Raw genomic sequence first — 15,265 nt, forward strand, 5'->3', positions numbered from 1 at the left:
CCCATTGCCCCTGGGGTCTCTCCTTCCCAGTTCCTTAGGTTCAGGACCCTTTTCATTGCAAGACTACCCCAGGGTCTGGGGTAGTGGTACAGGCCTCAGGAGGCAGAGACAGGTGGATATCCATGGTCTACATTCTGAGATCCAGGCCAGCCAGGACTACATACTGAGAACTTATCTCAAACAAGAAAGAAAAATGAACCTTTAAATTCATAGCCATTCATCATGCTTCCAGCCAATGAGTCAAAGGATTCTTCTCTCAAGGAAACCCACACCCAAGGCTCTGATGGTTAGGTAACATAAATGTTATGGAGGATTCAGATCTGGCTTCTTTCTACTGTTCTCTGTATCAAGTAGCCCTGGAGCACTTCCTGCTTAAAGGTCTCAAATTCGGTCTACTCCCTGTTAATCTCTTACAGGCCCTCCTCCTCTTTTATTGTTGGCTACATCCCAACCTAGGTGCATGATGGGGGTAAGGGGGCCAGTCTGAAGATGAAATGAGACAATTGCATAATCAGCACGAAAGTCCAGCCTTCTAACTCAGGATGAATAAAAGCAAGCTAGTTCAGCCACCACTGCCTGTCTGTCGCCCTCATTGCAACCATGCTGGCCTCTGGACTGCTCCTCATGACTGTGGTGGCCTTCCTCAGTGTCATGATTTTAATATCTGTCTGGAAGCAGAGGAAGCTGACAGGGAAGCTGCCTCCGGGACCCATGCCATTGCCCTTCATCGGAAACTACCTTCAGCTGAACACAGAGCAGATGTACGACTCCCTCATGAAGGTGCTGTGCTGGGCATGCAGAGGGGTAGAACACACGAAGCCTGGGAGGGACACCCAGGTTTGATTGCAGCTTTGTGGTAGGGTATTGACAAGGAGGGAGTGTAATTTTAGGCCAGAGGAATTGTAAAAAGAATTAACCAATTCCAGACATGTGGCATCACATCTTGGGACACCCAGTCTGATAGTGGTTCTAACTCTAGAGGAATGAATCCCAGGCAGCATCAAGGTTTTGGCCACCCCCTCTAACCCTCTCACCTACCTCCATCAGATCAGCGAACGCTATGGTCCTGTGTTCACCATCCACCTCGGGCCTCGCAGGGTCGTGGTGCTTTGTGGGCAGGAGGCAGTCAAGGAGGCTCTGGTGGACCAGGCTGAGGAATTCAGTGGCCGTGGCGAGCAGGCCACCTTTGACTGGCTCTTCAAAGGCTATGGTGAGGGGACCCAGATGGGAACTGCAGCAGGGGACATTTGAGGGCATCCTATTCCCAGCCTTCTCTCTTCCACCTCCTCTAGGCTGTCTACTCCAGGGCATCACTGCCTCCTGCTGGGTCAGGCCTCAGGCTTGTCTCTCTGCCTGTTCCCAATTCCCACAGCGACCCCCAGACTTCCTCTTGCTCCTTGGGATTCCTCTCTCTGAATCCTGGTCCTGTAACCTGAGCCAAAGCTTCCCCCCCCCCCCCACAACCCAGCCTGGTCATTCTCAGCTTCTGTGAACAGGCAGGATGCTTTCTGTCCTCTCAGTGCTTTCTGCTTCCACTGCCAGAAATCACAGAACATGTGTTCCCTAGTCCTGTCTCCTGGCAACATCTGCTCCTCTCCCCAGACTCTCTTTGGTTCTCTCTCCTTATTTCCCTCTCTTTTCTAGCTCAGTCATGCATCTTTCACAACTGTATCCACCCCCAGGTCTCCACAGTCTCCATCCTCTGCCCTGTTTCTGTGTCTCTGTCTCTTGCATCTGTCCTCCCTCTTCTTGCTGTCCCATAACATAGTGTCGTGCTGCTTTCTTGTGTTCTGCATGAGCATTTCCAGCGATCCCTGTGCATCTTGCTCTGTCTGGCTGTCCTGTTTCAAGCCAGTGCTAGGGTGGTCAGTGGACAGCCATGCCTCTCTTCTCTGATGTCTCCTGGTTCCCTTCTCAATGGCCCAGGAGTAGCCTTTAGTAGTGGGGAGCGAGCCAAGCAGCTGAGGCGCTTCTCCATCACTACCCTGCGGGACTTCGGCGTGGGCAAGCGTGGCATCGAGGAGCGCATCCAAGAGGAGGCGGGCTTTCTCCTCGAGGCATTCCGGAAGACAAACGGTAAGCTGAGCACTGCAAGTTCTCACCAAGGTGAAGAAAGCCTCAGGAAAGCGGCATCATGACCCAGGAAGGGAACCAGGCTGGGGAACAAGCGTCCTGGACCCTCGCTCTGGCGTGGGGTCTGGGTTTTGACTGTGCACTGCAGTCAGTGCCTTTTTGAATCCTGTGATTCAGAGAATCTGATGCTATCACACGGTGATGCTTTTGCCCTCCCCACCCCAATTTCCAATGTCTCCCTCTCCTTCCTCGCCCTCATCTGCAGGTGCTACCATTGACCCCACATTTTATCTGAGCCGAACAGTCTCCAATGTCATTAGCTCCATTGTTTTCGGGGACCGATTCGACTATGAGGACAAAGAGTTCTTGTCACTGCTGCGGATGATGCTGGGAAGCTTCCAGTTCACGGCCACATCCTCGGGGCAGGTACCCTCCCTCAGCCATGCCCTACATTACCCCTAAGTACCGCTGCCATCCTATTCCCAAACTCCCAGCCTGCTCAAGCAGTGTCTTCAAGCTGGCCTGGCAGTTAGCGCCAGAACAGATGTCTGCACAGTCAACAGCTGTGCCTGAAATCAGCTGGCGGTAGTCTGTCTACCTGTGTGCCTGTCTACCTGCTTCTCTCTGTGTCTCTCTCATCTCTGTGAGTCCCTCTCTCTGTCTCTCTCTGTGTATATCTGTCTCTCTGTCTCTGTGCATCTGTCTCTCTGTCCTTCTGTCTCTCTCTCACACACACACAGATCAGCTCTCTCAGTCCACTGGACTATGCAGATCAGTGACACTCAGCCACGAAAATACCCAAACACCTGCACCTCTAACCAAACTGTTTACATAGAATGCCCCCCCAAACACCCAAGTAAGGGTCTTCCTACACAACTCATTCACACACCTAAGTATGTCCATCTGTGAAGCCGTTTGAATAACAAAGCAGACAACCCTGCGAATATCAGCACTACTTAAAACAGCATTTATTTTAATGTCTCGGACAAGCATATACTGTACTGTGTTGAGCCTCTTCACACCATACCTCCTACCTTGACTTTTCTCTTGCCCCCTCTGCTGGTTAGTCCTGTTTGTCCCAGAGACAGTTTTACTTCTACTTCTAATTGACAAATACATATACATATATATGTGTGTGTGTGTGTGTGTGTGTGTGTGTGTGTGATTTAACACCTCAGCACCACAGATGAAAGAATGCATGTGTGAGTTCTCTCTCTGAGCTGGTTAAATTCCCTAAATATGGTGCTCTCCTCTTGTACCCATTTTTATGAAAATGCCATAACTTTGTTTTTAAGGGCTGAAAAACAATTCAGCATATATATACGAATATATATGACACCCTGTTTCTGGACACCTAGTTGAATTGCATAATCTAGCTGTTGTGACTACCCAGCACTGTCTTAATGTAGGAAAGCCTCTTACAACTCACCAGTCCAAAGTCCATTAATAATGAACAGCTGCTTCCACCTGACATCACCCAAAAGCTGAAACATCTACAGATGTAACTCCAACCTAGATGTCAATCAGAGACCCCAAACCTGCATGTGTGCCCAAGTCCACGTCACTTCAAGTCTTAAAGAGCAAGCCCTCACACTTAATCTATAAGAGAGCTATGTCTAAGCCCCTGGACAGCTGACACAAATGCCCCTTGCCTTAAGACAGACACCACATCTGCTGGGTTTTGTCCAATGATAGCCTTCTTGGGTTCTGTTTTCCCTTCCCACCCTTAGCTCTACGAGATGTTTTCTTCTGTGATGAAGCACCTGCCGGGGCCACAGCAGCAGGCCTTTAAGGAGCTGCAGGGGCTGGAGGACTTCATAACCAAGAAGGTGGAGCAGAACCAACGCACCCTGGATCCCAATTCCCCTCGGAACTTCATTGACTCCTTCCTCATCCGCATGCTAGAGGTGAACCCAGGAACTAGGGAGCAAGGGGAGAGGTGCAAAGCTAGGCAGGGTGGACTCGGACTTTGGACAGGTACAGAGGTCCATCCAGCCCCCTCAATTACAATAATCACATACCATTCAGCCTCAGTGTTCCCGCTGCTCTGCCCTCATTCTCAAGAGGATAGACAAACTGGGGAACTAGGCAGTAGATGGGGCTGCTGTGTGCCAGGCACTGTGTTAACAGGTCAGTGATATCCACTATGGCTTCCGTTTTACAAACAAGGAGCTTTTACAAAACAAGCAGCCCAGCTGTAGCCCCCTCCTTCATCACCTCCCAATCCTACTCTCCCTTCCTCTTCTCCTCCTATGCCCCTCCCCCAGTCCACTGACAGGGGAGGTCCTCTTCCCCAGCCTATCAGGCCTCATCAGAACTGGCTGCATTGCTTCCTCTGTGACCTGGTAAGGCTGACCCCCCCAGGGGTGAGGTGATCAAAGAGCAGGCCACTGAGTTCATGCCAGAGGCAGTCCCTGTTCCCTTTACTAGGAAACCCACTTGGAGACTGAGCTTCTGTGGGCTACATCTGTGCAGGGATTCTAGGTTATCTCCATGCATGGTCCTTGGTTGGAGTATCAGTCTCAGAAAAGAACCCTGTGTGCAGATTTTTTGGTTCAGTTGCTCTCCTTGTGGAGCTCCTGTGACCTCCAGTTCTTCCTATCTCTCCCTTCTTTCATAAGATTCTCTGCACTCTGTGCTGACCTGAAACTTGCTGAGTAGTCCAGGCCACTCTCAAGCCTGTGGTGATCCACCTGATTCTGCTTTATGGAGGCTGAGACAGAACTTTACATAGTCTGACATGCAAAGAATTGAAGGATGAGATTCCTCTAGAAAATATTAAGGTTTATAATTAAGAAATAGAAACCTGTTGTCTAAAATTCATTGTCTATGGGCTGTAGAGATGGCTCAGTAGTTAAGAGTACAGGGCTGCTCTCCCCTTATAGGGAGAGTGTAGGAGTTCAAACGAAGCACCCACACAGCAGCTCACAACCATGAAATTCTAGTCTCAGTAGATCTGACTCCCTCTTCTGGCTTCTGTAGCTACTGAACACACATAGCACTCTGACATACTGCAGACAAAACACTTACACGCATAAAAATAATTCTTAAAAGCTGTGACTGTCTCACAAAAACTGTCTCTAGTTTTCACTGACTTCCTCTAGCATGATGTCTCTGTCGTTGTTTCGAGAGTCTTTCTCCAGCCTTTTTTTCTTAAGTGTTTCTACCTTTTAAAAACTAGCAGAAAAGCTGGTCATTGAAGAGTCAACTGAATCATGAAAGGCAGAGGGTGTTTAGCTCATCCAAAGGTCTGGAACTGGATAGAAGTTGACATAGCCAGGATTCACCTTCCTATCTTAGCTCAGTGCCAAGGAAAAGTGAACCCAAGGTAGGGGCAGAGCTACAAGGGCACCAAGGTGTAAGGAGTGGATCGGCCTTGAATACTTCCCCCCCTGCAGGAGAAGAAGAACCCCAATACAGAGTTTTACATGAAAAACGTGGTGCTGACCACACTGAACATCTTTTTCGCGGGCACAGAGACAGTCAGCACCACCCTGCGCTACGGCTTTCTGTTGCTCATGAAGCACCCGGATGTTGAGGGTAAGGCTGCAATGGACAGGAAGTGGCCGTTGGGGTAGATTCTCGACTCTGATCTGCCACAGTGTTCCCTACTGCTCTCAAGAAACCAGACTCTTAGATACTCACTCTGCAGAGGCAGAGACATGGCTGGTGGGCACCAGTCTCTAGTTGTTGAACCAACTGTTGTGTTGCTAGCTGAACTTCAAAGAACCCACTTCCCTGCCCTCCCCGCCCCCCGTTGCTTGCTTAAATATACTTTCTTGCAACTTCCATGTAATTCTGGTATACTGTTAACAGGAAGCTCTTCCAACAAATCTTATGACTTGTATGTAGTGAAAATGATTGACAATGTCACAAACTGTTTCATGGCCTCCATCTGCTTTCATGTTTTTGAACTCTCACCCCTACTATGAGGTTCTTGTACACCTCTAATTATATCCCTCTTCTTCTCAGCCAAGGTTCATGAGGAGATTGACCGAGTGATTGGCAGGAACAGGCAGCCCAAGTATGAGGACCGCCTGAAGATGCCCTACACTGAGGCTGTGATCCATGAGATCCAGAGATTTGGAGACATGATCCCCATGGGCCTGGCTCGCAGGGTCACAAAGGATACCAAGTTTCGGGATTTCCTCCTGCCCAAGGTGCTGACTCACCCAGCCCTCTTCTTGTGTCTCACAAACCTCCTCCTAGCCCCTCTCTCCCTTTCTCAGTGACTGGCTTTCGCTGCCACCACACCCCTCTCTCCTCCTACTTAGAGACTCTTATATCTTGGCTTTCCCCCTAGAGTTTCTGACTCAAGCCTTTCAACTCCATACCTCTCAGTCATTAAATCTCAAGAAATACAAACTTTATTTACTTAGAGCTCCTGTGTTAGGGACAGGAGTTACATGTTTACCCATACAATTAAATTCAGTACCACCCAAATCCTGACTTAAGACAAATGAAGTAGCTCTGACCCTCCTACCCCAGAACATAGACATTATGTCACTCACTCATCCTGACTCCTAGAACATGAGCTCCACATCCTCTGCATCTCCTGTCTCAAGAATAACCTCACATACCTCAAAGCTCCTCTCTCAGAGGCACCCCAACTCATATGTTACTTTATCTTCACCTGAGATACCCTAACTTTCCCTTCTAACCCCCTTGAGCCAAGAGGACACTCATCCAAATCTAACATACCAAATCTCCTTCCTCATTGACAGGGAACTGAAGTGTTTCCCATGCTGGGCTCTGTGCTGAAAGACCCCAAGTTTTTCTCCAACCCCAGAGACTTCAACCCAAATCACTTCCTGGATGACAAGGGGCAGTTTAAGAAGAGTGATGCATTTGTGCCCTTTTCCATTGGTAAGAAGTCACTGTCTAGTGCCAGGCTATTGCCCATACCAACAAAGATAGCTCATCCAGAGCTGCCCTATGGCGCAACCATGTACTCTCTTCATCTTGGAATATTCTCTTGGATCTAATCCTCAGCCAACCAGCTGCAGCTACCAGAATTCCCAAGCACAATGTATCTGAACCCTGGAGATGTGATGGTCAAACGTTAGGGACAGATGAAGGGGAAGTGAAAGCTCAAACTAAGGCTGACATCTTTCTCTGGTCATACAACCAGTTCTTAGAAAGGATGAGGCTGCATGGCAGCATATCCTTCCCCATCTTTGTAGGTGAGGCAAAGATTGTAGCTCTTTCATTAAGGGTCTCAGTGCTACCACCCATGAAGAATGCAGCCAGGGATTTGCTATTGGGGTGACAGCAAGACCCAACTTCACCTTCCCCTGTCTCCTCTCTAGGAAAACGGTACTGTTTTGGAGAAGGACTGGCTAGAATGGAGCTCTTTCTCTTCCTTACCAACATCATGCAGCACTTCCACTTCAGATCCCCAAAGGCGCCCCAGGACATTGACGTGTCTCCTAAACTTGTGGGGTTTGCTACCATCCCACCAAATTACACAATGAGTTTCTTGCCCCGCTGAACCAGGGATGGATGAGGGTAAAGGAAAGGATTCAGACCAGGCTAGATGGGGTGGGAGGTTTTAGAAGGGGCAGGTGGACAGAAAAGACAGTGGACACAGAATAGACTTACTGAAAATAGACTGCCTTGCTGAAGGTAGAGCAAGAGAAGGGGGAAAATTATACTATGTTGTGAATAATAAAAATAAAAGCAGGGATTATTTATGGAATAAGTAACTCTGTCAAGTTTATGCTAATGAGTCTTGTGATCTCACTTAGGACTCAGAAATGCACGGGCAGGGGTAGAGAGTTCAAGAGCATTTTATCAGTGAGTCCCATTCCTGCCCTTATAATGTTTCTTTCATCTAAGTTTACTGAAGTCTCACAGAATCCAAGAGCTCAGGAAGGCTTGGACGAAGATCTGTGTGAACTGGCCTTGGGCAGATTTTCAAACATCACCACAGCTCAGCTAAAACAACAACAGCTTGGTCTACTGCCACATCCTAGAGCTATTTCCAGAGCTTTGGGTGGACAGCCGAGCAGGCTTCATCACTTGCCTACCCACACTCCAATCTACTTACAGAGAAAACTCAGGGTCAGCATATTGACATGAGTGTGTGCTGACTCATGGAGGTGTGTGTAAGTGTGTGGCAGGGTTTCCTCAGGATACGAGTTGGTTTCCAAAGGCCTAATGTTTGCTCACAATTCTGGGATCAGAGCCAGTTAAGAGGCTGAAAAGCATATGCCCCCGTGTACTGGTATAAACCTGCAAGCAGATGCCTGAGTGAGGCACAGTGTCAGCGGCAATGGATACTTCAGCCCCGCATCTTTTCAGGTTCTTATTTTTAGGACATATCAGACAGACCCGGGAGGGAGGGAGATATGTGAAAGCATGGAGACAGCATCTTTGGGAACTGCATTGCAAGCCCTTCCCGGTGGCAAACTTCATCTCTACAAGCTGCAGCTTCTTCCTGGGAGAATGACGAGAGAAAAGGAAATGGGGTGGGGTAGGGAGGACAATGGCCCAGTTGGGAAGGTGCTTGCCAAGCAATCATGAGGACCTGAGTTTAGATCCCAGCACTCATCAAAAGTCAGGCCTGATGGCACATGCTTGTCCCCCTAATGCTGGGAGGGGGTGGAAGGACCTTGCACTTCACTTAGGCCCATAGAGAACCTGTCTCAAAAAACAAAGTGGAGAGAGGCTCAGTGACAAGTCACAATATGGCATCCTGGGAACACATAGCTCCAGATGGTCACAGAGGACAGTTATGGGAGGGAAGAGTGGACACAAATCTGCTCAGTGTGACCATTGGCTGTGGGAGGCATTGTGGTCAGTGGCTTCCATTTTTGTGATAAGGAGCAATACTTGTCTCCTAAGACCAAGCATGAGGTTGTCTGGACATGGCATGGATTGTTCAGTTCACGTGACTCCCACACAGCATCAAACTCAGCGGTCTGTTTCTGCCCTCCACTCTGAGCTATTCTGGAATATGTCATAGTCTCATTAGTTTTTAATGTCAAGGCATCTCCTTTGGGAAGTAGAGAGGGAAGAGATTTTTTTTCCCCAGAGTTGGACGGAGGTTTCCCCTCTTTATCTTCCTGACTCACTGCAGCTGAGTGCAGGCAGCTCTTCTTCTTGATGGGCAGACAATAATTAAGAAAGGAAGCTTGTACATTATATACACAAAGAGGGAGACACAGAAGAGGAGAGGAGATTAGTAAGTATGGAAAGGGGGAAAAGAGAAACAGAAGACTAATGAAGGGTAAATATGGTCAAATGCATGATTTACTTGAAACTATAAACTATGGACAATTAATATACACCCATTAAAAATGATGCTAAGACTGAGGAAATATTGGCAGTTGATGGCTGCTGAGAATGAAAGAGGCAGTGTTCATTAAAAAGATGGCAGCAGATATCCCAAGCCTTTCCTGGGGCTTTTGTCCAGCTGAATGATCAAATATTGTCCTCAAATATGAGTATGAGGCACACATCATTCCCTGGGGAGAAGGATTCCTTTTCCACAAGAGCCTTCGGGGCTCTGCAAAGCTGTGTGCCTGCTGTCTACTTCACTCTGTAGAATTCTGTCAGAGGATGAAGGCATATTTGGCATGGGCTATGCCTGTTCAGCGATGAAGTCTGAGTAGCTGAAGCCAGTGTCAGAAGCAGAAAGAGCTCAATTGGGAAGGAACAGTTAGGACAAAGAAAAAGGAGAAATAATGGAGAGACTACAGCATGGGACAGAGGATGCAGAGTATGAAGCTCCCATGATGAAGGAGTTTTTCTAGGTGCCTCATCCTCTTGTGTAATGACCATTAGCTCTTCACATAGCTTATCTGGTCCCTGTCATATCACATTGATGGCCACAGAGATTTTGCTGGAGGAGAGAGGTACCTGGCTCATCTTAAACAAGTGATTCTTCCTGTGATCTGGCTAGGTGTGTTGTCCTGCTGTCATCTCTGTCTTGACACAAATACTCCAACAGCAGTGAAGAAAGGGTGAGGAATAGATAGCCTGGGAAGCTTGGATTTTTGCTACATGTCACAATGCTCTCTGTCTCAAAATAGGTGCTAAGTAAAGAGGTTTCATATTTGGTATGAATGCCTGCCAATCAGTTGGGTCTGGCCAGAATATTCTCCAAAAGGAATTCCTAGACTATGAAATAGAGCCTCTATTAGTTATGCTTGACAAGCATGACATAAGTATAAATTTATCCTTCTCATGTTTTCTGAGCTGTGCTGTGTCCTCACTACACACACACACACACACACACACACACACACACACACACACACACACGAAGCATCCATCAAAAATGAGAATGAGAGGTAGGATACAATCAACTTCCAACCTTGCAAGCTTCCCTAAGGGTCTGGGCATTAGTCCTTACATTATCTGCAAGTCAGACATCTTGGCTACCTGTGCTCTTTAAGCCATATTAGTGGCTGTTTACTATTTCTAAAGGTCCCTTCATTCTGACAGGTGTGATCCAGACTTACAATATCCAATACATCAAAAGTCCTACTGAGGCACCACTCTAGTCTTCTACCCCTCCCAGGACTCTACAAGAGCTGTGGGGGTTCTCTGTTCCATAGTGTCCATTCTGGACTCACTAAAAACCTAGCAGGTCACAACAACTGAACCTTGCAGCTACTTCAGCGGTCCATTCCAGAGTCTTGGAACTCTGATGTTGAGGGCTTGTAATTTCTCTGGAGGAGCCATGCAGCCGTGCTTTTCCATAGTTCTTGTGTTTCTGCACTGAGAGCTGCACATTTGGTGGTTAGCATCTGTCTTCTGGTTCCAGGTGGGGATATTCTTTTTTCCAACTGTATCTGGCATTATTAAAGATACTTTTCATAAAAATCATGGTATTTCAGGCAAGACCTGGGCAGACAATCATTAACTGGATGCAAGTGCTCCCATACTCCCTCTTTGCATAGACTACCAAAATCCAAAAGCCACTATAAAACCCAATGAAATCTTCATCCAATGCTTTGAAAATGAGGAAGTAGCTTAGAGTGAGGGTTGACATTTCACATTAAGGATGTTGTTTAACAAGTTTTCACAAGTCGACACTATCAGGGAATGAAATGAAAATGGCAGAATTATCAATTTGAAGATCTACAATGTCTTATAAAAGGTGACACCACTCTCCTGAGGACATTCAATGATGTAACTGCAAAGTCAAGATTGCCCAATAGACTGGAAAACCAATTCTGAAGGTCAGGCTCCAATAGGTCTGTTGCTACAATGTTCTTATGGAATGTATACAGTGTAAATTTGTTCATTCAAGTTCTGATTTCTCTACACCACTATCTGGTTTCAATCCAGATATTGCATTGTGATGCTTTTGTCTCAAGTTTGTGTAAACATGCCACCATTTGTTTTTTGTATTGTCAATAAAATAACTAGCCAATGCCGAGCAATGGAGAGAATAGGGTGGTACATCCTGGTCTGGAGGGGAGGAGAAAGAAGTGAGTGAGAGGGGAGTCAGAGGAGAGAGATCAGGGAGGAGAGGACTTGGAACTACCAGGAGATATGAACTGGACCTAAAATATGACTAAAAGCAGGTATAATGTGGAAAATCTGAATGGGAGGAAACCATGAGGGCTTGGAGGTTTAGGATGGAGTAACTATTGCCCAGCATTGTGCTCTAGGTTAATTAAATAAAGCCTAGTCTCTGTGTGGTGATTTGGGTATACAACTGATTTAGGAATAACCAGTGTTTAACTAAAAGTTAAGTCAATATTAAATATTACTAATCAACAACACAGGTCTCTGTTTTTAAGGGAGTTAAGTCGATGATGGTACAGAGGCAGGTGGATATAAAAATGAATTTAGAGTTTTCCCACACCACAAGGCATTTTGTGCCATGGTGGCCACATATGTCAACACTGTGGCATCTTTTCTGGGAGCCAAATGGAGTCTTTCAAAATTATCAAGGAAAAATGTTTTCCAAAATCAGTCCAGCTTGGGAGACATTTTGTTAGCGACACACGTTCCTTTCAACCCAAAGCAAAGAAGCGTTCTGAATGCTAACATCATAGCTTAAAAAAAATAAAATAAAATTCTGCATTTTTATAAAACTGTTATAATTAGATTAATATTTACTAATAATTATCTTTTAGTAATGTTGCTGTTAGTCTTAAACTGCTGTATAACCAAATTACTACACCGAGGCCATGATTTATTTAATTAACCTAGAACACAATGCTGGGCAATATTTACTCCATCCTAGACCTCCAATCCCTCATGGTTTCCTAGCATTTAGATATCCCACATTATACTTGCCTTTTGTGAAACATTATGTCCAGTCCATTTCCACCTATTTCCAAGATCTCTCCTCTAGCTCTGTTCTCCTAGCTCTCTCTTGCCCCTTCTCCTCCCACTCATTCCCTGCCCTCTGGCTGCTCCGTTTACACAACATTGTGGCTAGCTTTTTTTATTTTGGTCTGTTTACACACAGTTGAGTCAGGATGCTTACAATAAGTATCACAACGCAATGCAATGTCTGGATTGAAACCAGAGAGTGGGGGAGGGAAATCAGCATTTGAATGAACAAGGGTAAGGTGTATATATTCCAAAACAACATTATAGCAACACTTCCCCCTTTAGGTCCAATAAAAGGCTCCTTTTCTTTCAATACATTAATAATTATGAAATTGTGAAAACTGTTAGGCAAAATCTACATGTGCAATGTCTAGTCCATGTGTATTTAGCAAATTAGGAGAAAGTTTCTGATTATCCTATCTATCTTGACAAGTTTAAAGTTCTATACCTAAGTTAACTTTTATCCATATTGGCATTAACTATATGAAAGAATTTCTTAACTTCTAAACAACTCAAGCTTCATTATGGCACCATAATTATTTGGTCTTCAACCCCATCAGAGACTTGAGAAGGAATAAAATTAGTTACTTGAGTAAATAGGAAGTGCATCTTAGCAGCTTCCAAAAAATAAAAAATTGACAGAAACAGTTTGCTGCCTGAACAGTCAAGTATAACTCTCTGTAACGTTGGAGCATCATCAGCCTTTCTGGATCAGAATATTTGACAGACAGATATGTGAAACAGGAGCTATTTAGGACTTGCTTACCCTGTCTTGACAGAGTTCAGCAGTCAACTTATCCTGCATTTAAGCTTGCCCATTTTAGGCAGAATTTGTTTGTTGTGAATCAAGGGTATTTTTTTTCTACCCAAGTGGTTTGTTTGCCATATTCCAAGCCATCTCCACATGGAGGTTCTTTGATGCTCATTATCTTCTTTCAGGTAAGCAAGGGGCTGCCAGGAAATGAGTTGTCTCATTGTCAAAGAATCCTTAAAATAATAAAAATATTTTTAAATGCCATATTCCGTAGGTCTCTGAAGTTTTTGAAGACTACCTATCTTTATGTAATCGATCTGTCTACAAAATCATATCTATCTGTTAAACCTAGGATGTATACTCCTGTGATAAAGTAGACTAGTGTCTGATATGTCTATGAGTTGAATAACTAGCAATTAACTTGCATTACCTACTACCTTAACCCATTTTTAATAGCTGTTTAAAATTACTGGAAGTAACCTTGAGTTTCAATCAGTAAACTAAAGCTTTTACCAATGTATCAAAAATAGACTTATTTTTTTATCAATATGCAAATTCCTATACCAGAGTGAAAATTAACCTTATTTGGGAATAACAAATAAAACCCTAAGTTGAGCAGAGTCAGTAATCTACTTTTTTTCTATTCCTAAAAGTTATCCCTGTATATCCCTGTTTCACTTTGAATAAGACCACTAATAATAAACATCTCCCAATGACAATAAAGTTTCATAGCCATAAAAAAAACAACCAAAAACATATCTAACCCCCTTTAAGGAAAATTGGATGCCGTTCTCATGCATTTCTTCCTGCTGACATTTTGGACATGTAGAAATCCTGCAAGAGACCCAAATAAAATTGGGGAAAAAATGGTTAATTAAGCAAGCAATAATATCTGCGGTTCAGTCTTTGAATGCTGAGAAATTTCAGGCTTAATAAAAGTCCTTTTTGGAACAGTCTAAAATGCTAGACCAATTAAGATTAGTCGCTTTCTTCAAAGTTCTCTTGGGAGCAGGCTTTGATGAGAAACAGCAATTGAAGCAGTTGAGGCAGGAACAAGCAGAATGTTGGAACATGCAAGATGCTGGAACAGATGTGTCAATCAATGTCCCAGCATGCTGAAGAATGAATTCTTCAGGTTTGATCCAGCATCTCTGGTGTCCAGTTCTTTTGTTTGTTCTGCAAACATATAATTTCTCACAAGCATTATAGAGTTCTAAAATTATAAATGTATAAGATGTGGAGGATGAAACTAAACTGTAAGCCAATTTAATCTATATCAATTAGAAGGTTAGCATAATACATTTTGAGGATATTATAGCCAAGGATTTATTGGCCAAGTATTGTTGAAGTTTTGGTTGGAGACACATTTTTATGTCTCAGTCAGTTTTGGAGTTGTTCCCATGTAAAAGGATTAGCAATATAAGTTACCATTACTATTGAACATACAATCATTATCATCAAAACAAGGTTGGATAGATTAAAATAGCTTTTGGGGCTCTTGCATGGCTGTTGTATTAGGCCGAGTTGCTACCTATTTCCCTAGAGAAGCCTCCCATTAGAAAGACAAGCTGGTTGCCTTGAGCAATAGAAAATGCATGTTTTAAGTAAACTTTATATAAAATACTTTTTTAATTTAGAATATAAGCATACCATAGGTATCTTGTACCTGTTTAGAAGTTTAGCCCTAGATTTTTATATATGTTGTAGTTATTTGTCCTATCCCCTTGTTTATATAGAATGGGGAGTTATGCCTTTATAGCCAAATTTTATATAAACTACCTCTTACCTTTAGCATTTAAGCATACACTAGCCATCTTGTACCTGGGCTTTACAGTGAAAGTGGCTATTTTTTGGCTTGCCCCTTTTTTATATAGGATGGGGAGTTATGCCGTTATAGCTAAACTTTATATAATCTCTATTAGCATTATCATATAAACTCTCTTACCCTTACCATTGAAGTATATCCTAGGCATCTTGTACCTGGATTTTTACATTGATTTTTACTATCTTTGGCTTACCTCCTTTTTGATATAGGATGGACAGTTTTGTTTTTTAAACATATGAATATAATTTTTGAGTTTTTAGGACAAAACTAGGTTGGCATGTACTTTGCCATCTTTAAGCCTCTTGTGTCTTTTT

General features: G+C 44.4%; 1 protein-coding gene across 1 annotated transcript; it reads left to right on the plus strand.

The window, feature by feature from the left end:
- Nucleotides 1-561: 561 nt before the first annotated feature.
- LOC110543049 (cytochrome P450 2A3) lies at nt 562-7,774 on the plus strand. Its single transcript, XM_060366474.1, has 9 exons — nt 562-780; nt 1,048-1,210; nt 1,927-2,076; nt 2,339-2,499; nt 3,804-3,980; nt 5,472-5,613; nt 6,046-6,233; nt 6,798-6,939; nt 7,383-7,774. The coding sequence occupies exons 1-9, from the start codon at nt 601-603 to the stop codon at nt 7,562-7,564; spliced, it is 1,485 nt and encodes a 494-aa protein (XP_060222457.1). The 5' UTR covers nt 562-600; the 3' UTR covers nt 7,565-7,774.
- The last annotated feature ends 7,491 nt before the right edge of the window (nt 7,775-15,265 follow it).

This window comes from Meriones unguiculatus, chromosome 14, assembly GCF_030254825.1.
Source record: "Meriones unguiculatus strain TT.TT164.6M chromosome 14, Bangor_MerUng_6.1, whole genome shotgun sequence".
NCBI lineage: Eukaryota > Metazoa > Chordata > Mammalia > Rodentia > Muridae > Meriones > Meriones unguiculatus.